The 24,068-nt window shown below is 46.0% G+C and overlaps 1 protein-coding gene across 2 annotated transcripts in view; it reads left to right on the top strand.

Moving 5' to 3' along the window:
* WDHD1 (WD repeat and HMG-box DNA binding protein 1) overlaps positions 1-13,540 on the top strand; it is a 51,167-nt gene extending 37,627 nt beyond the window's left edge. For both annotated transcript variants that reach the window (XM_014595126.3, XM_019494102.2), the window contains exons 20-26: positions 461-591; positions 7,067-7,123; positions 7,425-7,468; positions 7,621-7,779; positions 8,371-8,504; positions 10,377-10,512; positions 12,593-13,540. In XM_014595126.3, coding sequence (XP_014450612.1) covers positions 461-591; positions 7,067-7,123; positions 7,425-7,468; positions 7,621-7,779; positions 8,371-8,504; positions 10,377-10,512; positions 12,593-12,799 — 868 coding nt within the window. In that variant the 3' untranslated portion in view covers positions 12,800-13,540. The remainder of the gene's footprint in view (positions 1-460; positions 592-7,066; positions 7,124-7,424; positions 7,469-7,620; positions 7,780-8,370; positions 8,505-10,376; positions 10,513-12,592) is intronic.
* Positions 13,541-24,068: the final 10,528 nt, after the last annotated feature.

Consider the following 24,068-nt stretch of genomic DNA (forward strand, 5'->3'; position numbering starts at 1 on the left):
CAAGGTTCTCATAGGACAGACCCTCCTCTCTTGCCTGAAAGAATCAGGCAAAATCATGTTACCTTTCTTTGAAACTTTGCTTAACCACCTGAGTTCTGCATTATTTGGAGGCCGGTGCTGGCCTTTGCTGCGAATTTCAAGAGAACCCACAGGCATATGCGGTCGTCTTTGCAGCTGCATGAAATGAAATGAATTTTGTGTTTTTGTTGCACTGAAATGGTTAATGATACTGTAATTATCTAGAGCTTTGGTTTGTTTTTTGTCAGTCATTTCACATTTTCATCAAAGGCTCAGCGTAAAATAAAACCCCAGACCTGATTGTTTTCATTTCATGAAATTAATTCAGAAATTTAGCGGACCTTTTCTTTGACCCCCTGCTGTGAGTAAAAGTTCCTTCCTCATTTCTTTAGGAGGAGGGGGGAGTTCTAGGTGTAGCCTCTTCACAGTTATTTTCATTTAGTTACAGCCATTCTGCTACGGAGTGGAGCCAACCTCGAGCCAGGACCCTCCAGCATGACCAAGAAGTGGAAGATAGTGAGGAAGCTGATGCAGCTGAGGAGATGGAAGAAATGACAGCAGTACAGAGACACAGTAAGAAATACTTTGAGGGCTGGCTGGGAAATTAGGGAGATCTTTTGATTTTTTTTATAGATGTAATAGGAAATTCTGGAAATTCCCCTGGTCACTTGAGGATTGCTTGAGGACTCCACAGGTTATGCAGTGATTAGCGTGTCCAAAGCACTGGGCAAGCTTTAACTTTTATGGCATCAATGAGGTAAATTAATATCCTCCCCATACGCCATACCCCTCGCCTGCCGGTTGGCACCGCATGGAGCCAGCCAGGAATCACAGGGCCCACACCAGTGCCCCAGGGCCATGGCTGGCTGAGGACCAGGGCAGGGTAGCAGGAGTGCAGGGCTCAGACTGGCAGGGGCTCTATGGGAGCCATGTTGGGCTGCACCAGTACGGAGAGTGAGGAGCCGGCCTGGCTCCATAGAGCCCCTGCCAGCCTGGACCCTACACTCCTGCCACCCTGCCCTGGGCCCCCAACAGCCTTGGCCCCAGGGCACTGATGTGGGCCCCATGCTTCCGCCCAGCTGTTGCTGTGCTCCTGCCCATCTGCTGCTACTCACCCCCTTCCTGCCACCACCGCCACCGCCTTTTCCCCACTTTTCCATCTGCCGCTTCTCCCCATCCCTCCCATATGCCAGCCACTCTGTCACCATACAGTTCCCGGCTGCATCACTGGGACTGCAGGATGCAGCACAAACTGGCATGGCCTGGTGCCAAGGACTGGGGCAATTGTCGGTGGTCCTCCCCTCTTCCCCATTCTTAGCTTAGTTGTACTCCCCAAGGGAGGGAGGGTGGAGGAACAGCCCCAGGCTCACCAGGCCAGAAGGTTGGGTGCTGGGGCTGGGGGTAATGGGGTGGGGCTGGGAAGGCCTTGCTGCTGCGGCTGCTGGGTCCTGGCACCCCTAGGTCCTGCCACCAGCTCCCTCTGGGTCCTGATGCTGCTGGTGCCTTGTCATCTTTGGCAGGCAGCCAGAAGAAAATAATAATTAATTTTCTAAATTTTTTAGGGGCCCCACAGGCTGGATAGAACAACCTGATAGGCCGGATCTGGCCCACAGGCTGTATTTTGCCTGCCTCTGGTTTATGCTGGTCTGTTCCATTTCCTTCCCCACCACCAGGCAGGGTTGTACCTCTTTCTGTCAGTTAATGAATATTCAACAGTTTTAATTTTGATCTCCAGTATGGTAGGGTTGCCAGGGGAGAGATACCATATTTACTCGAATAGAAGATGGCCCTTACCCCCAATAATTACATTCTATATATGAAAAGATTATAATTTTGTTATTATTTTCCAGGAATAGAACCTAATTATTGGAGGTTTTCCTTGAATTTGTCACCCTCCCACTGCTACAGCAGGGAAAATAAATCTGGGGAGGGTCAGGTAGTCCCTTTGCTCTCTGCTTTCCCCCCCAACGTTTTCCTTTGGCAGCCTCTTCCCCTTCTCCTTACTGAGAGACCCTGCTCCCCCTGAGCACATGGAAGTGAGGAGCAAATTTGAAAACAATAATTTTGAAATGAAACATGGCTGTAACAATTTGCATATAGTACCCATGCATTTAGTTCATCCAGAATTGATGCATGTTACCTTTTTTGGAAATTGCTTCAAGTTTTAGCACAGGTACTCCATAAGTACATTTTTAAGCAGCACTTTGGCATGTACTTATATGTAGTACAGACTATGCATAGTAGTCCAAAGCCGAAGCTTGTGATTTGCCACATAGTTCATTGGTCTGTGTCAACAGCATTTCAAGGCACAGTGACCCCACAACTGAGCACTGCTCAGTACTGGTGTCTACTCCAGATACTCCTAACAAAGGATCCATGTGCTGATTAGCCCCATTCAAGGCTGGAACCTGGTGTTCTTGCCACAAGTCCTGGGATGCTCCAAAAATTAACATGCAGATGAGGTGCAGGGCATGGTTTGGCTTCACCTCATGGAGGACGGGGCCACACTAATCGTATGCACCAGGCTGAGAGAGGGTGTAACAGAGGGATTCTGGGTGAATTGTTTGGAGCCACATTTGGTGATGTTTGCCAGGCATTTTTGGGTGATGAAGAGCCAGGAATCATTGGAAATTGGAAAGAAAGGCATAGCTCAGCTGTGTGTATGAAGAGAAAGTCAAAATATATATGCAATGTTGTGGCTCACTATGATTTCAAAGAGTCAGTGGTGAAGTGGACTGCACTTAATGGGCACTACCATTTATCATATTCAGATGGGCTGCACTAACCTATCCTTGCCTTTTGGCTAAGATTAAGCATTTCTGACACCAAGAGGAGGGAGTCAGGGCTGGCTCTGGTCATCCCAGTGCCAGTTTGATATTGGATATTGCAGTACTTTCAGGCCTGGTGCCCATTCCCTGGGGAGGGAACACCTGTCCCTATTTTTAGAGACCACACACGCTATTTAGAAAAAAAAAGTTCCCATCAGCATGTTTGCCCAGTGTGAGCTGAATTCAGTCAACTTCACAGTTGGTTTCCATTGCTAAACATGTGCTGCTTTTGGCAGCAGTTTAATTGATATTTCCTTGTATGCAGTTGTAAGACAAGGGGTTTTTTCCCTGTGCCAACTAGGGAGGAAACCTCATTTTGTATTAGAGTAAATGTGGCAATTGCTGAATTATGCCCACGTAGCAAATCGGGTTGATTTTGTAAAAAGAGCGTGAACTTTTTACCTTTATTTAAAGGCATGAAGTTATACATCTTTGCTTTCACAGTCTGATCTGTTCTATAGTGTTTTAATACTTCAAGTGCCAGAGAGTCTTTTAAATAAAACCTGTTGCTTCTACCTCTCAAATAGATTAACTGTAACTGGGGTTTATCCCTGAAAGAGTAGACTTCAGAAAGAAAATACAGTATATGATTCACCCCCTTTCCTTAGGAGAGGTAAATACAGGTACAGATGCAACTGATTAAATTTTTTTAGTGCTAAAGTTGCATGAGTTCAGTAGGATTGTTTTGAAAGAGGGTGTGGACAGACGTAACAATAAAAATGTTTCAGATGCCTTTGAAATGTTTCCAAGGGCCAGCTGTACAAATCCTTTGTAATGTTCCCAAAAGTGGCTGAAACCCTCCCAAACAGTACCTCTTCAAGTGAAGTGCTATTTTGGAGCATTTCACTTCTTGTTACATCTGCACAGCAGTGGGAGGGTGATCAGGGTGGACAGCCTGCCAGATGTGCAGCCGCTGGGGCCCGCTCTGAGTCCTGGAGCACCGCTGGGTCCAAACTGGGGATCCCTACCAGACATGGAGTGGGGCTCTCCCCTCTCTTGCTTCCCCCCCTACCAGACCCCTGCCAATTCCAAGGAGCCCCGCTACTGCCAGGCCCTCCTGCTGCAGTCCCATAGAAATCATAGAAATAGATTTGATAGATATTAGGGGTTGGAAGTGACCTCGTGAGATCATCGAGTCCAGAGGCAGGAAGTCTGCAGGGATCAGATGATCCCAGCAAGATAAACATCCAAATGCCAAAATGAAATGAAGGGCTGGAAGGGACCTCAAAAGATCATTGAGTCCAACCCCCGTGCTCTGGGCAGGAATACTGCTGAGATCAAATGATCCCAGCAAGGTGTCTGTCCAGTCTCCTCTCAAAGACCTCCAAGGTTTGGGGCTGCACCACCTCCATGGGAAGCGTAGTCCAGGTTCTCGTCCCCTTTACCATAAATAAGTTCTTCCTTACCTCCAACCTGATACGATCCTCTAACAGTTTATGGCCATTGCTCCTTGTCCTCCCCTGGGGTGCCCTAGTGAACAGTTTTTTTCCCAGCTCCCAATATTCACCCCTTACATATTTACAGATGGCCACCAAGTCCCCTCTCAGTCTTTTCCCCAGGCTGAACAGTCCCAGATCCCATAGTCTTTCGTCATAAGGTTTGTCCTCCAGGCCCTTAATCATTCTTGTGGCCCTTCTCTGCACCCATTCAAGATTTTCCACGTCTTTTTTGAAGTGCAGTGCCCAAAACTGGACTCCGTACTCCAGCTGGAGTCTCACCAGCGCCTAGTAGAGAGGAAGCATCACTTCTTTAGCCCTGCTCACAACGCAACGGCTAACGCATCCCAGTATGCTATTAGCTCTGTTGACTACAGCATCACACTGGTGGCTCATGTTCATCCTGTGATCAACCATAACCCCGAGGTCCCTTTCACCTACCATGCTGACCAGGACATTTTCTCCTAACCTATATTCATATTGCTGGTTACTTCTCCCCAGATGAAGCACTTTGCATTTATCCATATTGAACTGCATCCGGTTCCGCTCTGCCCACTTTTCCAGCTTGTCCAGGTCCTCTTGGATTTGCATCCTATCCCCTAGCATGACTGCTTTTCTCCATAACTTAGTATCGCCTGCAAAGTTAGCCAATGTTCTTTCCATATCCTCATCTAAATTGTTGATAAAGATGTTGAACAGCACGAGCCAAGAACTGAACTCTGCAGGGCACCACTGGCCACCTCCCACCAAGACGATACAGACCCATCCATTAACACTCTCTCGGTTTGACCCCAACCAGTTCCCAACCCACCTGACCGTGGACTCTGCCAGCCCACAATCCCCCAGTTTTTTTTTATAAGAGCATCATGGGAGACCATATCAAAGGCCTTTTTAAAATCCAAGTACATGACATCAACCACATCTCCCACACCTAAGCAGTTCATCACTTGCTCATAGAAGGAGTCGTGGTTGGTCAGACATGACCTGCCTGCAACGAAACCATGTTGGCTATCCTTCAGCATCCTGCCTTCTGGCAGTCTCTCACAAATTAACTTCTTGATATTTTTTTCCAAAATGTATTTGGTATCGAAGTCAAACTGAGTGGCCTATAGTTTCCCAGATCCTCTATTCTCCATTCTTAGATTCATAGATTGTAGAGTTGGAAGGGACCACAATGGATCATCATGTCTGACCCCCTGGCAGGAAAGAGGACCGAGGTCAGATGACCCCAGCCAGGTGACTATCTAGCCTCCTCTTGAAGACCTTCAAGCTAGGTAATAGCACCACCTCTCTTGGAAGCCCATTCCAGATCCTGGCCACCCTTACTGTGAAAAATTTCTTCCTAATATCTAACCTAAATCCACTCTCAATTAATTTACACCTGTTATTCCTAGTCACTCCCTGGGGCACCTTAGTAAACAACGCTTCCCCTATTCCCCATTGACCTCCCCTAATAAATTTATAGGCAGCACCACGTTGGCCTTTTTTCAGTCTTCCAGGATTTCTCTCGAGCACCACGAATCATCAAATATCTTTTCCAACGCGCCTGCAAAGACTCCAGCCAATTCCCTCAGCACTGTCAGGTATAGTCCATCTGGTTCTGCCAGCTTGAAGACATTCAGCCGCTATAAAGTGCTCCTTCACCAGTTCAACACTAACCATTGGCTGGCAGTCACCCCCTCACCATCCGTCCAGTATCCGACTAAACAGGCAACCACCATTTGAATGCAGGAATACCGACCCAAAGTATTCATTAAAGAGTTCAGCTTTCTCCTGACAGTCTGCTGTCAGCTGTCCTGTCCCAGTCTGCAAGGGCCCCACACTCCCCTTGGTCTTCATCCTTCTCCCCGTATACCTAAAGGACTTCTTATTGTCCTTGATTTCAGTCGCCAACCTGATCTCGGTCTCTGCTCTTGCCTTCCCTATCCTCTCCCTACAAATACGGGCTATACTTGTGTATTCCTTCTAGGTGAGTACTACTTGTTTCCACTGTCCATAAGCCTCCTTTTTCTTTCTTAAACACTCCTTGACTCCTCGGGTAAGCCAAGAGGTCTCCCTGGCCCCTTTACCACCTTTCCTGCATACAGGAATAGACCTTTTCTGCACTCTGAGGATTGCTTCTTTGAGGAACAACCACCCTTCCTGAACCCCCTTCCTCTCCAGTCCCTCTTCCCATAGGGTCCTTCCCACTATTTTCCTAAGCTCATTGAAGTCAAGCGCCTCTGCCCTACTGGGTGACTTCCCTGCCCTACGACGGATAGTGAGTTCTGTCGTCTCATGATCGCTGTCTCCCAGATTACTCTCAATCCTCAGATCTCCCACCAGGTCATTCCCTTTAGCTAGAACCAAATCCAGCAAAGCCTTCCCCCTGGTCGACCCGTTCACCTACTGTTCATCTACTGTTCTGCTCAGCTGAGGAAAGAGAAGTAGAGAGGATAGGAACTGGAGTGTTGGATTCTCAACAGCAGGACCACCCCTTCTCCCCCTTACCTTTCCTCTCTCGCTCTCCGTGCTCTTTTCTCCTCTACCTCCCATAGCTGCGATTGGAGGAAAGAGGGGGACTAGAGTACGTAATCACAGGAGACTGTACCCCTGGCTGGTGCTAGAAGAGAAATAGTGTTTTGAAACACACAGGCAGTTGTATGTGTATCCCCTGGCTAAACATTTCCAAGGCCGTTTTACTTGAAAACATTTCACTCATTACGTCTGCCCATGCCCTGAGTTGCTCTGTTGGTATTTGCACTCAGCTGTGGTTAAAAATCCCCTGTTTCTTTTGTTCTGAAGGATCCAATCCGTTCTGCAAAAGTGTAGGAATGCCAGAGGTTTCAACTCCTAAATCTGGTAAGTAAATCTCAATGTATCCTGGTCAGAAACCGCTTTATTAGGTCTGTGTATCATGTCGCTGCTGGCATTTGTCAACAGTATCAGCCCATGCACCTAATATCTTCCTCTTTCCCAAACTCTTAGCATCACTGGGTGCCAAATTTTCATTCTGATTAACCAGACAATGAATACTTTTACTTTTGTAATGAAGATAATTAAATGAACAATGTTCCATCTCCTCTTAAAACTCGCACAGAGCTTCCTAGGTATTCACATGTGCTTTGTTTGTTCTTTTTCCCTTTTCTTGGAAAAAAAAAAGCTGTCATTGCATCCAGCAGCCAAGGTCGAGTCAATCCCTTCAAGGTAAGAATTTTGCAGTTGGTTTGGCTGATTTTTTTAATTTAAATTACACAGTAAATTTTTTTTAAGTTCATGTTTCCATCTGACAGAATCTCTGAGGGAAAGATTCCCTTGCGACTGAAACATAAAAAGTTCCTAACTGCTTGTTAATTTAGGTGACAGCTAACAAAAAAGACCCTACAGGTACCCCAGGTAACGTTCTAGACACTATGAGCAAGGCCTCCAAGAAAACCCCTGCATCTACAAGTCGGGCTGGAAACAAGCAGGAGTCTCCAGTTCTAAAGCCTCTGATTCCCAAGCCAAAGTCCAAGCAGGTATTTCCAGTCCTTACACTATTTTAATGAGAACAGAGAATTGATTTTTTTTTTATCTGCTCTTACTGAATGGAGGAAAACTGACTGATTGAATGAAATCTCCAGCTGGTAAAGTCTGCCCAAGCAGAGTACAGGCTTGTGTAGAGGAGAGTTTCTCAAACGTTTTCTTCTTGCATACCCCCTTCTAGATTTACCAGCTGCCCACGTACCCCTTAAATGCCAGTTATTTTTGTCATGAAAATTAAATCCTCCATTACACAATGTCTCCCGCGTACCCACCAGAGATGTCTTGTGTCCCCCCACCAGGGGTACATGTACTGCAGTTTGGGAACCCCTGGTGAAGAGTAATACAGACAAACAATGAGAATTTTGTCAAGCTGTACAAAGTATAAATGTTGCTATTTGTGCTATTTTATTTATGAAATAAAATTGATAGTAAACCCTCTTAAGTCTTTACACTGTCAGAGTAGGAGTTACAGTTATAGAAATATTTCTGTAAAGACATTTTCCTTATAATGAGGTAGCCCATGTTGTCAGATGGAGAAATGCATTTACCAGTATATTTGTCCAAATCTTGCTTATTTTTTTTAGGCCCTAGCCGCCTCTTTTTTCCAGTCCCGTACACCCAGCACTGGTGACAAAACAGTGGAAGAAAGAGAAGAAAAAGCTGAGAAGGCCGTGCCTGAAACACCAGCTGCTGCCACAGAGACCACTGAAAACAAAAGGTAAAGAAATACATAGGATTTCACAGAATCATAGAAAATGAGGGTTGGGAGTCCAAGCCCCTGCTCAAAGCAGGATCATCCCCAACTAGATCATCCCAGCCAAAGCTTTGTCTTTGTCTTTAATTTCTCACAAAACACTTCGGGGGTGGGGGCATGTGCCCCTCTGATGAATCGCCTGTGGACCCAACCCCTCATCGCAAGTGCACATAGCAGCAGGGAACTCCCCCCCGGGATGAGCCACCCATGTCTCCATGCTGCTTCCTGGCCAGGCCCTGTGGCCACAGATTCCCACCTGTTTCGGCCCGGGCACTGCACGCTACCCCAGCTGGGCAGTGCTCCCAGCTGCCAACTGCTGACCATGCCTCACCCTCTCCCTCACCATGCAGGCTCGGTGCAAGCAGTCACTGCTACCTCAGTCTCCCCACTGTGCCTCCCACATGACACCAATTCCCACCCCACTCCATGCACCTAGGTGTTGCCTGTGCCCCTGCCACAGAGACTTACCTGCAGGGAGCTGAGGGAGCTGCTCTCTACCATGCTGCCTGGCTGTATTGCCAGCCACGTACCTCTGATCGCCCTCCTGCCACACCCCAAGCAGCTTTTCACAGGCCAATCTGCAAGGGGAAACCCACAGTTTCCCGGGTTATTCTCCTTTAAAGGAGAAAATCCACATTTTCCATGGGAGATGGAAAACCCAGTTCCCTGCTGATGACATAGGAGTGAGATAAAGGATCATGAAATCAGGTAGGAGTATTCAGCAAGTGTTCATGTTGTGAAGTTACTACTGTTTCCATTATCTGTATTGCCCAACCTGTCTCGGCATAAAACAAATCATGTTATAGCTAAAAGGAAGTTACAAATAAAATAGAATAAATGTTTTTCTAGGTTCAGTTGATCCCTCATAACCTAAAAACATTTCAGAGTGAGTGTGTGGTGTCAGTCTGAAATAGGGGCATTTCTAATGATGGATGCACACATGAATGGTGTATAATATAAATTTTAGGTCCACATTCCTGATTTATTTTTTAGTGTTATTTATATGTCTGATCCCGATTGCTGAACACTAAAGTATACCATGCTGCCATGATCGATTGAAATAAAGGAAGTGTTTAAGCTTGGACTATCCCATGTTATCACTGGAGATAAATAAAAGCCCCAGAAGGAGGTTCCATATATGTAGCAGTCTTGCATGAAATTGTCCAATTTTCATAGATTTCATAGACATTAGGGCTGGAAGGCACCTCTTAATATTGTTTAGTCTAGCCCTGTGTCCCAAATGTAGGAAGTCAGCTAGGGTCAAAGGATCCCAGCAAGATAGGCATCCAAATGTTTATTAAACGAGTTCAGAGTAGGTGCTTGCACCACCTCTGCAGGGAGTCTGTTCCAGGCCTTGGGGGCTCGGACAGTAAAGAAGTTTTTGCTTATGTCCAGTCTAAAAAGGTCTTGGAGGAGTTTATAACCGTAAAATTTTAAAAGAGAACCATGTGGCAAATAGTGGGCGCATCTACACAGCACCCTACAGTGATGTGGCAATGCATTACATCGCCGTATGGCATGCTACGGCGACGCAGTGATCACGGGGGTCTACATCCTGCTTTGAGAGACGGACCACTGAAGTGTTCATCTGCAGACACTTTTAAGTAGTCAAGCACTTTATTTTTAAAAACATACAGAGACCTGTCCTGCCGCTGCCACAGTCCTGAGGGGGTGCTGAGAGTGACTGGGAACTGCTGAGCATATCCACTACTTCTTTAGGGAAGGGCTTTGTGACAGCTAAGAATATTCCATTTGGGTTTTGGTTCAAATGTGACATTTTGTAATGAGTTTTTGATAACGTTCATGCGCTGGCAATTCTTTTGGTGACTACTTTAGACCAAAGACAGGATTCCAGATGTGGCTAGAAGAAAACAGAGGCAGCATTTTGGAAGACGCACCTGATTTGGAGGAAACAGAAATAATAAAAGAAGGCATGAGTCGGTTTAGAATGCTGACATCTGAAGAAAGGATGGTAAGAAAGCACTCTCGAATTGTTTCTTTTTATCTCTGAGGCCTGTGAAAATTCCAGTTTTGATGCTGGTTTAGATATTGCTACTCTCTGGCCCCAGGAGCTCAAAGTATTAGACCAGGCCAAAACTCAAAACTTGTCATTTACTTATCAGCCAAATGTCAATATATTTGAAAGTGAACAATTGCTTTAAAGGAAGGAACAATGGCAACGTGTAGGAGGTGCACGGGGGTGAGAGCGCTGGTGCCCCCCCTGAGAGCGAGCGCTCTCGGCTTAGACGACAGTCAGTGGAGGCAGGCGGAGTGCTGGTGCCCCCCGAGAAGTGCCACTGGCACTTCTGGGCTCACCGTCTAGCTGTGGGGGTACCCCCCAGTCCACGATCGGCCGCAGGGGGTCCCCTGCCGCTGACACCACCACGGCCAGTTGGGCCACCCTCACTGCTGATGCCTGCATTACTGCCTGCGGGCGGTCACAATGACCCCCCAGCCTCAGGAGGCACTCATCACCTATGCGAAGGAATACTGTTTAGAAAAGTATTAGATTTAGAGAGGGTTTGAACACAGGAGAGGATATAAAGACCTTGTAAAGCAGGGGTGAGCAAAATGCAGCCCAGGAGATGAATGTAGCCTGCAAGGCTATTCTATCCAGCCCACAGGGCCCCTGAAAAATTTAGAAAATTAATATTAATCTGCCCTGAGCTGCCTGTCATGCAGCCCTCGATGGCTTGCCGAAACTCAGTAAGCGGCCCTCTGCCCAAAATAATTGCCCACCCCTGTTGTAAAGGAAGGAACTTAATCAGAGTGGTCAAACTTAGATAGCAAAACACCGAAAAGGAGAATACTTGTTAGGAGGGAGAAATGCTGAAAAAGAACTAGATGCTATTGTGCAATGCAAATTGGAGACTAATGTACACTCTAAGGCTACAGTAACTGCTGTAATGTCATATAAATAATATATGGCACACCAAAACAAGGTGAAAACCATGGTTAAGCCATGTTGGTGTGGATCTGTATGTGGAGCTTTGTTTTCCTCATTACAGGAAAAACATGGACAGGAAAAGAAAACATTTTGTCCACAATCTGGGGCCTGCAGTGAGCTTGTGCAAATATATTATATTGACAGAACAAGGAGCAATGATCTCAAGTTGCAGCAAGGGATGTTTAGGTTGGATATTAGGAGAAACTTTCTCACTAGGAGGGTGGTGAAGCACTGGAACAGGTTACCTAGAGAGGTGGTGGAGTCTTCATCCTTGGAGGTTTTTAAAACCTGGCTAAACAAAGCCTTGGCTGGGATGATGTAGTTGGGGCTGGTCCTGCTGTGAGCAGGGAGTTGGACTAGATGTGACCTCCTGAGGTCCCTTCCAACCCTTGTTTTCTCTGATTCTATGATTAGTAATTAGCCCTCAAAACTTCACCTATTAAAAACATGTGAGAGAAACCAACCAAGGACCAGTACTGAGTCTTGAAGCCTGGAGCATTAAATAAGCATCATTCTACATTGTGAAACAAATAATAAATCTATGAAACAGCAAAATAAGAGAAGGGAAGAAATGACTCAAGTTTGTTACAGACAGTATAACCAGGAGTAATTATTCCTGGACTCTTAAAATTAGGAAAAGTTGTTAAGGTGATGTTAGAAAAACATTTTTAACAGCTAAAACAAAGGACTGTAGAGCAATATGCTGCGAGTGGTCATTAAACCACTGCCATTGCAGTTCACAGCTAGCCTTGTTAAGATAACGATGTGAAGAGGAAGCAGTATTAGCACACAGGATTCCCAGGAGGTAACTTCCAACTTTATCATCAATTTGCTTTTGCATCTTAGCTGGAGTCAGTGCAGATGCTGTTCCCATATGGCAGGTATTTCTTTCCCACTAATATAATAGGACAGTGAAGATTGTCGCAAAAATGTACGCAGATTTATATTGCTCAGTTGATCAAGCACGTGGACCTATGGTGGACATCTTGAACCAGTGGCTCTGAATTTAGTGATGGTGAAAGCATGTGACCATTTTTTGAGAGACACTCTGTTATAGTGTTTTGCTTTTCCAATACACATGCTTTTTTCCTTTATATTTTTTAAGGGTTGGACAGAGAAAGCCAAAGGAGGAACAACAGATAGCAATTCAACAGAAGTAAAAAAGCGGAAACGCCCCTCGGGTGCAAGCGATGAAAGAAGAGAGAGTCAGGAAGAAAAATCAAAAGAGGACTTGAGTTTGCCCAGAAAACGGAAACCTTTAGATCAGTCCGCAAATGTCAAATTATCGGCTTTTGCATTCAAGCAGAGCTGAAACAGAATGGTGCTTTCCCTCTGCTTTCTTCTTAAAAAGTGCATCAGGTTTTTTTGTACCTTGAAGTCTATGTGTGTGTCCTCAAAGAGCATTTGCAGAAAGAGCATTTGGTGTTAAACATGCCTGTCATAAAGTGTTTCCCTTTACTCTTGACTCTCTGGAAATGTTGCCGCATCCCTGAAATCTGTGATGCCAGTTTAGTTTTTCTATCACGTGTGTATAGTAGAGATACTTAAATGTAAATGACTGAATAAGACTGGATTCTTTGGGGCTGTGCAGATGCTGTGCTTGTAGTGTTTGACCCTGAAGCCAGTTTAGACATCCCAGAGAGATTTGTGAAGTGTAATGATAGTGGATCAAAACCAGGGCAGGGGGTTTTATCGTACTCCCACTTCCTGCTTCCAAAGCAAGGAACTTCATTTAGAAGGAACAGGATGGGAGAAGAATGACCCTGCCCCGGCTAATCTTTTGGCTGCAGCTTCAATCAATTGTGGCCATCTGAAGCCTGTGAGCTAGAGCAGCCCAGCAGCACAGGGGGGCTAGCCCTGTACCAAAGTCTTGCTGGGAACGCTGGGTCTACAAAAGTGAGGTTTAAGCCACCTTTGTATATGTATACACACACACACCTTTCCAGGATGCACTTGGTCTCCACCCGGAACCTACTCCTCAAAGTGTCCTTGCTTTTTAGAATTTGTGCATTTTTTTATGTAAGATTTGTTTGAAATAAAATGTGAAACACTCCTGTGTTTGTCAGTGGAAATCTTTGTCATTTTGGCATGTCGCATCAGGAGGTAAATAGACTTCCACCTAGTTTTCAGAAACTGGTCGTATGCATTGTTCTTGCAGATGGGAGAAATTGTAGAATTCTTAATTTTATACCTAAAAATGCATAAGGCTAATCCAGCGCAGCTCAGTTAGTTTCTTATGATTAGGGTTATAAGAAATCCTGACCGATGAACAACGAGCATGTTACCATATATGTGGCAGATGCAGGCGCCTGAACACTGTTATGGAATGAGTTTAGCACAGGGGTGGGCAATTATTTTGGGCGGAGGGCTGCTTACTGAGTTTTGGCAAGCCATTGAGGGCCGCATGACAGGCAGCCAGGGGCAGATAAATATTAATTTTCTAAATTTTTTTATCAGCCCCGCGGGCCGGATTGAATGGCCTGGCAGGCCACATCCGGCCCACGGGCTGCATTTTGCCCACCCCTGCTTTAGCATGTAGCTTCACACAACCCCTTTTCTTGCCAGTTTATTTACAACATGTAATCTTATGTCATAAGTTTATTCACCCCCACTTATCCCAAAAACAGAGCAACAGCAGGCATACAGCTCGTTCTTAGTGATAACCACCCGTTCTTAACATAGGAAACAGAATCCAAGACATACAATTTCCTTGATTTAATACAAAAGAAAGAAGACCTATCTGAAGCAATTCTCAACACAATTGTCCAGGGCTAAAGGGCATTCAAAATTTAGCTTGGGTCCTTATCCAAACCCCCATAAGGCTGTGTTAGTTAAATACATAACACTACAAAGCTTTTAGGCACACAAACTGAAAAAGATATCAAATAGCAACAAAATGCAGAGTGCCTGATGACTGTAGTTGAAACAGCAATTGATTTTGGTTTCAAGATTCAAGATTAAAACTTTTAACGTTGCAGTGCAAGTCAGGTTTGAAGGCCTATAATCATTCAGTATGTTTTCTTCCGTCACTGTGGTAATTATACTGCAAATGGTAAGTTACTGGCCATTTAGTATTGCTAGCAAGTTGTACGTTGTAAATCTGTAGAAACAAGATGTGATTTGCTAAAGCCTCCTGAGAATTTCACTTGTCCAGGTTAGTGATAAGGCGTGAACTTTAGTTCTTTACAGCATTTTTCAAAGCTACTTTGAAACTTCCATATATTCTGACAGCAAGCATGAAAAACAAAAGTGATAGTAGCAGCTAAAATGGAAGAAAATCTCAAAATGTATTGATTAAACTAGTCGATATTAAATGTTTAATAAAAATATCTGGTTTCCCCAAAAGCATATTTTACTTTCCATGTGCAGGTTTTTTTTATCCCCTTTTAAACAAACGACATGCTGAAGGTGCTAGGGGGAGAAGGAAAGGAAGACAACGGATACACACATCAGATACACAAATGTTCTTATTTTAGAAAATACAGGCTGGGTTTCTATGACTGACGTCATATATTTTATATGACGCTAAAACACCAAGACGTGCATCTGATTCAGCACCTTGTCATAGCCACGCGACCAGTTCAGGAGCAGGGAAGTCCCAGTGGTCTACTTGCCGTAGACTCGTATGGTTGCAAGGGACCCCAAGGAATGTCTGGTCCAACCCCCTGCAGGAAATCAGCTCTGAACAGTGCTTATCCTCCAGCCTCCTCTTGGAAACCTCCAGCTCCCCTGGGCATCTTGCTAACCGTGTCTTTATGCAGCTCAGTCTGCTTCTTTAGCATTATCCTTCTACATCAGTGATTCTCAACCAGAGTGCCACAAGATCTTTTTAGGGGTGTTATAGGATGCCATTCAATATTAGCAATGTTAGGCGTGCAAACATCTCTGCATGATTCTTATGATAAACCCAGAGATATCAAATAGGAATCCATAGTGTCAAAACCATCCTGCCCTGCTGTGAGCTTTTGGAGTTCTTTGCAACAGAAGACTTGCTCTATAGTCTTTTTCCATAGTCAAAAAACAGGTGCCAAAGAGCTTCAGGGATCTCACGCAAAGGGGGACGGGAATATTAAATCCACCTTAAGCTTCCTCTGTGCAAAATGAAATTTATCTTCTACCTAAGGGAAGAGAAAGTTCAAATCAAATTTCAATCAAACTTTTACAATCTTTGATTTCCCCTCAGCCTGAAGAACGGCTCGTGCCTGAAACCTTGCAAAGACAGACAATTTTTTTTGCTATTTGTTCGTTGGTCTAATAAAAGGCATCACCTCTGAACCAAGAGTTTTAGAGATTTGTATTCCTCTTGTGCCAAAGAGCTGGCATTTTCCAGGGAGGGCCTTGAGTCGAACGAGGTGGAGAACCACAGCTCTACACATTTTAATGGAAGGTGCTGGTAGCCGCCCAGATGTCGAGGGCACGTGGACCTGGATTAAAATGCAGGGAGTTGAAAGGGAGCTGGGATTTATTGCGAAGCAGCTGCTCCACAACATCAAACCCATCCCACAGGAACCAGTAGCTAAACGGGTGATTTACCTGCAGATGAAATGGGTAAATTGCCCCAACTTGCTTTTCACTTGCTGCTGGGTTATTGCAGTAGTAATAACTGTGCCCTCAGAGCTGCACGGGGTTTTGTAGGACTCTGCTCCTGTTTCAAAAATGTTGTGGGTTTGACAGAATTGCAATGGCTTGGGCCAGAATCGAAAGAGAAACTTTCAGCAGCTGGGGTGTGATTCAACATCATGAAAAGGGTTCTTGTAACTGCACCTGCCTTTCCTGTTTCAAAACCCTTCTCACATCAGACTCGGATGCTAGCGTCGACAGACGGCGCATGGTATTGCCACAAGGACTTGAGAGGATGTGACTTTAAGTTTAGGTTTGGAGGAGAGAAAGTATTGCGGCATCTTAAAATTCCCAGCAATGCAGAAGTATTTTCACAGACTTATTTCCACAACTATCAGTACCGGGGAGTAAATTTGACTTAGATTGGTGATTGGAAAATGTGGCGACAGAAAACTATTTAGATAAACAGTGAAGATGGTAACACATTCACTAATTTATGCTTTTTCTGCCTGAGTTAGGTCATTCCCTGGGTCACCTTCTTAAACACCATTGAGATGATGAGCGGAGGGGACGTGGAGGATGTTCATGGGTTTCCAGCAAGGATGTCTTGGCTTTATGGACAGTCCCACACCTTGCTAAGGGTGGTGAGTATGCAATCTACCTTTCATCCAGGCTGAATCCAGGATAAAAGCACTCCGGCTTCTTTGTGACCTAACGCCATTAAAACAACAAAGGCTACGAGTCAAGGTCCTGAGCTACATGGGAAGGTCTGAGCAACTTGGGGAGAATAAGGGTTTCCCTAGGGACTGATAATAAGTGCAAAATGCTAACCAGTGATAGACTTCAGGTCTGTTTGTGCGGATATAAGGTAGAAGTCAGCCAGGAAGCTAGATAAGCAGTTGTCAGGGCAGGCCCGAGAGGCAGCAGAGACTGGAAAACTTGCAAAAATGTGTTTTCAGAAATGCAGCAGCCCCGCCTAGGAGGGGATATCCAAGATGTGAAACTTCCTGCAAGACGAATACAGTAAAAGGCGCTTTTTTTTTTGGTTTGTTTTTTTTGTGTGGGGTTCGTTTCCCCAAGAGACCTCAAAACATCCAGGTCTGATCATTCTGAAATGCTCTAGTCGATAACAGCAAGAAGAAGTTGCTGTGGCTTGGTTCCTGGAAGTTGTGACGATCATCCGTTGTGACATCTGGTTTCCTGCACCATTGCAGGGAAGAGTGGCAGCAGTAGGATGGTCTCTGCTGGGGAAAGAAAATGGGCTGTTGGACTGGTGGAGTGAGGTGCTACGGGGAAGATGAGTGATGAGGAAGGGGGGAGAGGGGTGGCTTCCTAAGGTAACACTGCAAGCAGTTAGTGAAGGTGGCAAAGCAGTCAGAGGGACCTGTCTGCCCCCATTGTGATGGGGGCTCCCAGGTGGCTATGGGGAGGGGAGTTTAGGCCCTTGGACTCCGTTTGAGGACGTGGAAGCTAGCAGTCCTTGGAGGGGACACACCACGAGCCCTACCAGAGCTACCAACCCCACTGACTCCGCTCCTAATGCCCAGCCTGTCGGAGGGGAAGGGTACCAGGGTACTTTGAACCAGGGCTTTATCTGTGTTGCCACCCAGTAATGCTCCTGCTTCCCAGTGCCTCGGAGAGAGTGTTTTCCCAAAAGATCAGGTGTGAGCGCCAGCAGGGAATTGCACAGCTGTGTTGTTCTGGCCCTGGATGTAGGTCTGCGTGAGACTCGGTCTGTTTTCCAGCACTTGAGCAAGGGAATTACTTTGCTACTTGCATTGCTTTTGTTCACCAGGTTCGTAGCCATGGGATGTGGATGATCTTCAGGAGGAGCCCCCAGGTGGGTCCACTAGTTCAAGAGAAGCAACCTCACGTGGCATCAGAGGGCTGCTCCCCTCTTTATCCTTGTAATCACTGCCATTGGTGCTTCCCCACCTGGAGTGGCTGACCATACCCCCAGGGTCCTGTTTTATGAACTGTCTGTCTTGGGCATGGTGGTCATGGTTGGTTTTTCTCCCTTTACTTCCCAGGGTCCACCTTGCAGAACTGAACAGGCTCGCTACTTAGCAAGCTTCCAGGAGGATGCTTCTTTCTTCTCCCTCCATTGCAACGTGCTCCATTGAAGATGCCTCCTGGGAGCAGGTTCACATGACGGTCTCCTGGATCCACAATACACCTCTCACCATCTGGCTGTGGGGGACGTTGGTGCTTGGATCGGCAGCATTGCCAGAAGTGGATTTACTCTGGGAGACTCAGATGACTGCAGCTTATCAGTCCCTTGAAACGGGGGGTGGGAGGTGAAGAGCCGCAGGCAGGCTTGACAAGGATGGGAGTCAGTCCATGTATAATTGCTACTGTCTGCAGCAGCAGAGCAGCAGCCAGCCCAGCACAGGGATGGGGATCAGGGGGAAGAGAGAGCACTTGGCTGTGTTGCTATGCTGGAAGAATTTTTCAAAACCAGTTGCTCTGGTTCTTTCATCCAAGAAGCTGTCTGCTTTGCTGCACACACAGCTGCAAACAAGCCCTCCGTCCCTGGGAAAGGCTGAGTTCGAGTGGTAAGCCCAACCAACCAGAAATAACGTGTGCTCGCCCACACGAAGCAACGCCCTACAGACTGCACCAAAACGAGAAACTAAAACCTTAGGATGCAGATCAGAATTGAAAGCAGAACATGAATGTGGAAAGGAAATGAGCAACTCCTGAATGTGTTTGTGCTCAAATGGTTTTGATTTCAAGGGTGTTTTTGCTTTTAAGGCATCCGAATTTTCCAACGGAAAAACAGATTCATCCAAAAATGTCCAACTAGCTCAAGCACCCACAGAGCTTGTTGGGGCATGGGCTGCCTGGAGATGCAGGCTTAGAAACTAGGAGTTACTGGTTGTCCCTGCATGCACGGTTTTGGTAAGGATCACACCAAGCGCCTGGCTCTCACCATGAACCTAAATGTGAAACAATCCAGCAAGGCCCCAGTGAATCGCTAACAACTTGGGGCCAACGACCATGCTACCCTCCCCAGCATCGATGTTAAAGCCTTGTTGTGCTTTGGAGTCTCCTATCTCACCTCGTCACTGCTTCCATCCTTCTTCAAGCCTCAGCCAACATCATCTTTTCTCTCTGTTTATCTTCCCTTTCCGAGTGTTTTAATTTTACCCATTGCCTGTGACCCCGGAAAACTGATTTCTCCGGGAGAATGTCTGAAAAGTGCTGTACAAGATAAAATTGTATAGACAAAAGGGGTGACTATCACAGTAGCACTCAAAAGAGAACAGCTTTATCCATCACTGGTCAGCCCTGATCTCTGCTAGTTTGCTTGATATCTGGTTTGGCTGCCCTTTTTTGGGGTTGCTGCCGTAATTCTTATAGCAGAGATCACCATTGCGTTTCACAGTCACTGGCACTATAGCTTCACAGCTATGACTCAGCCAAGTAATTTGTGCAGTGGGGATTTGTATTATGAGACCGATACGTCTGTTATAGACTGTCAACGCCTAGGACAGAAATGCTGCTTGTTGAAAAAGCTGAGTGGTACGATTTGCTTCCTCTAAAAGAAAAAATATGTAGTCAATCAGAGTGCACATGTGACCCTACATGCCATGAGGTCACAAAGTGAAATGTGAGCGGTGGTTATTAAGGACTGATGTGTTTTTTGTGGTTGCACAATGACTCCGTTGCACGCAGTCTGCAAAGCACTGCCGGGTCTCATCTCAAGGAGCCTCCATCAATGAAATACTTGAAGCCTTGGCCCAACACATGTTGAGTCCTCTTGACTTCAAGTGGATGTTGCAAGTCTCAGAGCTGCGAAGATCATAGGAATGAATGGGAGGGACTTCAGGAGACCACTGAGACAGGACCACACGTATCTTCCCTGTCTATACATGGCTGTTTCCTCCATGAAAACCTCCAGCGAACAGCTTCTGTGGATAGCCTGCTTCAAGGTTTCACCATCCCAATGAAGGTTTTCCTAACACCCAGCTTAAATCTTCTTTCCTGAAAATGAAACTGGTTTCTTCTTGTCTTCTGCAAAATGAACATGGAGAACAGTTGGTCACCCCCCTCCCCCCCTTTAAATGCAGCTTTTTATATCCTGGAAGACTTGAGTCCTTTCTCAATTTTCTCTTTTCTAGATTAAACAAACCCAGTTCTTTTAACTTTCCTCGTAGGTCATGTTTTCCAAATGTCTTATCATTTTTTTTCCCTCCAGTAGACTCTCTTCGGTTTGTCTGTATCTTACTTAATGTGTAGTGACCAAAACTGGACATGGTCACTCAGATGAGGCCTCACCAGTACCTACTAGAGTGGAATAATTGACTCACCTGCATTTTATGTACAATCACGGTCAGGCCAGGTGTCTCTTTGGTCTGCTATTTGGTACCATGTAAACCAGTACAGCCTGTTCCATGGTCGCCCCCCACCTGGGCTAGCCTGGGTGGGGACAGTGTGTGGATACCCATCAGGACTAAAAACAAGACCTGTCAAAGGGTGGATGAGCTGTGAGCTAATGGCCACCCATACCTGGAGCGGAGATGGGTGCCACCACATCACTTTGCCTGAAGAATCATCAGCGATGCACAGCATCGAAGATGCCCCAACGTTCGCAGCGGCCTCGGGATTCACTTGGCTTGATTATGTAAAATGCTCCTGAATACCTCCCTGAATGAGACTTGTCTTTGGGGCAGTCACATCACATTGTGGACTGCTATTTACTTTGTGATCCACTCGAACCCCCAGGTGCTTTTCTGTTCTGCTGGTGCTTGACCAGTTATCCTCTGTATTAATCCTCCTTCCTAACTGTAGCATGTCGTACCTGTTTCAGCTGAATGTTCATCTTGGTTTTAAATTATTTTTAATTCCTGCCATGTCTGATGAAGTGCTTGCCTACTCTCCCCGCAGTTTTGGTTCCTTCTACTCTATCATCCCGGTCGTTTAATGAAAATGTGAAGTAGGTCCAGACCTAGGAATGACTCCTGTGTGACCCTACTGGGAGTGCCCTCCTAGTTGGACAATAAACCATTGCTTGCTGTTCTTTGACAGGGTTTTTTCCAACAAGTTGCACACCCAGGTCATGGGAAGTGCATCTAGACCATACTTGGTTGGCTTGCTTATAAGCATGTTAGGCACAGTACAAAAGCCTTACTGAACTCAAGTTGGAGATCTGCTGAGCGACTATGTAAGCCTACAAGGCTGGGAATGGGTTTGGAGAATTGAGGCAGCAGATTCTGATGTGATTCACTGGATCTACCCTGGATTAAGGGATTAAGTGGCCTATGGTATGTCCCAGTGTCATTTTCCCTACCAGGACACCACTCCTGTTCTCTTCCCCTTTCATCTTCACCCAGAGATGTTCAACCACCCTGCTACTCACCTCCTCTTCAATGTCATAAGAAGTATATACATCCTTGCAATGCAACACAGCCTTTCTCCCTCTTCCCCTCTCTGTCTCTTCTAAATATGCCGTAACCACCTGTTTCTTAGATTTTATATCCCAATGTCCAACATATCTGTTATGCCCGTTGCATCACGATTCTGGTCACGTACCAAAACTTCCAGGTCTTCCTGCTGGTGCTTTGCATGTTGGCATCTCTGATGCAATGATTCCCTGCTGCTCTCCCTGTAGACTTACCTGTATCTCTATGGCAGTTTCCCATGCCTCTTCCTAACCCCTAATTCCAGCCCCAATGATTAGGTCGTTATTATTGTATTTGCTCGTCGGTCAGTTGTTACTGCTGCTCACCTTCAAACTTGTTCTGAAGTCCTTTGCATGAGTGTCCAAAGATGCTCTTAGGGCTGTAGATGGGCCATTTTCTTTCTGCTATTCCAGCTTCTCTGATTGTCCTGGGGCCTAGGAAGCTGGCACCTTCCCTCTGGCACCATTGCAAAGCTGTGCGTGCACTTCCAAAATATATCTGTCCTTTTGGGGGCTTTTACCTTCAACTGCGTGCAATGAGAAGGGCACTACCTGTACCCCTGACTCCTTCCCCCGTGCTTCCAGAGGTCACTTTGGACCGTGTTGTGGACTTACCTGGTAGTGTCGTTAGATCAGATTCACTGAGCACAAGCAAAGTACGCTTGCACACCAGGCACTCTGCCGCTTTCCAAAACCCGCACGCCAACTCCAAAGGGGAAGAGGACATAAATAAATAAATAAAATACATAGCTCGTCTTAGCAAGGAGCACTTCCTTTGACCTTCCAAGCACTTACTTCATAATAAACCAGGACTGTGCTGCAATATGTCTCAGGGACGCATTAAATAAAGGTGAAATTTTTAAATGCCTTTTGGAAATCCCTAATCAAACAAGAGTTAAGCTTACTTAAAACAAAAGCAGAATGGAGACAGCTTCTCCCCTATACAGCGAGTCTGTGCGTCACCTTCCCCTCGGGGGAATAAAAGGCTTTGTCCCCACTGGCATAAATGTGTTTTCTGGCCAGCCGAGCACCCCTGCACTTCAATCAGAGCTCAGGTCGGTGAGCCAGGGGGTGGGCAGCCTAGAGGCACCCAGGCGGTGCTTTGGTTTGCAGAGAACTGCTCAAGCGCTTTTTGCTCCACCTTTTATTTTCTCTGACCTATGCTGCTGAGACCTTGCCAAAAATAAAGCCATCACGTGCCCAGCACTTGAGCCACTTCTTTGCAGTTCCTTTAAGTTTTGGGTCTGAGCCCCCTGGTTGTTTTTTTCACTGCCCTTTAAATAACATCTATAATCAAGCCTGTGGCTAGGATGTGAAATGTGTGCAAAGCTCAGAAAAGGTGGATTCAAGTAAAATCCCATAGTTCTTTTTTTTTAAATCTTTTTTTTAATGCAAGCATTTTAACCCTTTCCTTTTTCATTCCTAGTATATGCAGGAGTTCAAATGGGAAGGGTCCTTTCCAGCTAAATGTTGAATTGAACGACGTATCTGAGCATTCTTCGATCCGGGAGCATTACCAAACCTGTTGCAGCGCTGTGGTTTTAATTAAGAGACTTGTCCCTGTTGGGGGGGAGGAAAGATGCTCTGCGCAGCGGCTGTGGTTGGGGTACTCAGGGCTCTGGTCTGTACTCCAGCTTATACTGGGTATCATTCCCATTGACTTGCATGGAATCACATCAGGGAGGAGCTTTTACATAAGCTCCTGGCATTGCTTGTCATGTCTAATGCCATGATTGGCAATCAGGAGCTTGGGGTGCCTCTAGATCCTTTGAAGGGTGCCATTAGGTGTGAGGGGATAAGTGATCTATGAGAGAGAAGCACAGGTTCAGGCTTATCCTTGTATGGCTGCTCCTCTATCCCCCACTAACACCTCACTCACCCCACTCTCCCAACCCTAACCCTAACCCAGCCTCTCTCAAGGAGATAAGCACTGTAATAAATAGTTTTCAAAATAGGATGTTGCTCTAGTCACAAATGTTATGGAGGGAGGCCTGGGGTCTAAGAGGGTTGAAAACCACTGGTCTAATGTCAGTGTGGACACACCTTTAAGGAGGGATCCGTCAGGGCTAGGTGTCAGCTGTCCACGACACTCAGGAAGGAGTTCCCACCCCGTGTGCAGCTTACGTTCTTGAGATACATTTTGCAGTTGCATTCAGTGATTAGAAACCTACCCTTTCCCCCTGGTCTTTCTTCCCCTTCTCTCTTGGTTGCTGCAGGAATGGGTATGGCAACATGAATTGAAAGGAGTGCTACCTTGACACCGGAACTGGATGAGGGTCTCAAAGAAGTATCCGTTCAGTATTATTATTATTACACGACATGAGTCTTCCCGTAGCTTTTAGTGGCTTGTAGCAACACGTTTGGGCTTGAACAGCTTGCTTGGTTGACTCGGGACATGGTCTTACTCCCAGATGGCAGGAGCAGGGTGGCCACTTCCATGAAATGTTTTAGGCTGGAGTTGTAGGACCCTGAGAAGCTGTATCAGCCTGCAGGCTGGGGACGGCTTCAAAAGGCTAAGGGTGCAATCTGACCCAATGTCCCTGGATTTATCTTTTATCAGTATGAAACACACCTCCTTCCATATGGAAGGAACTGGGCCTCCCTGGATGATGGCGCC

This window comes from Alligator mississippiensis, chromosome 2, assembly GCF_030867095.1.
Source record: "Alligator mississippiensis isolate rAllMis1 chromosome 2, rAllMis1, whole genome shotgun sequence".
Taxonomy (NCBI): domain Eukaryota; kingdom Metazoa; phylum Chordata; order Crocodylia; family Alligatoridae; genus Alligator; species Alligator mississippiensis.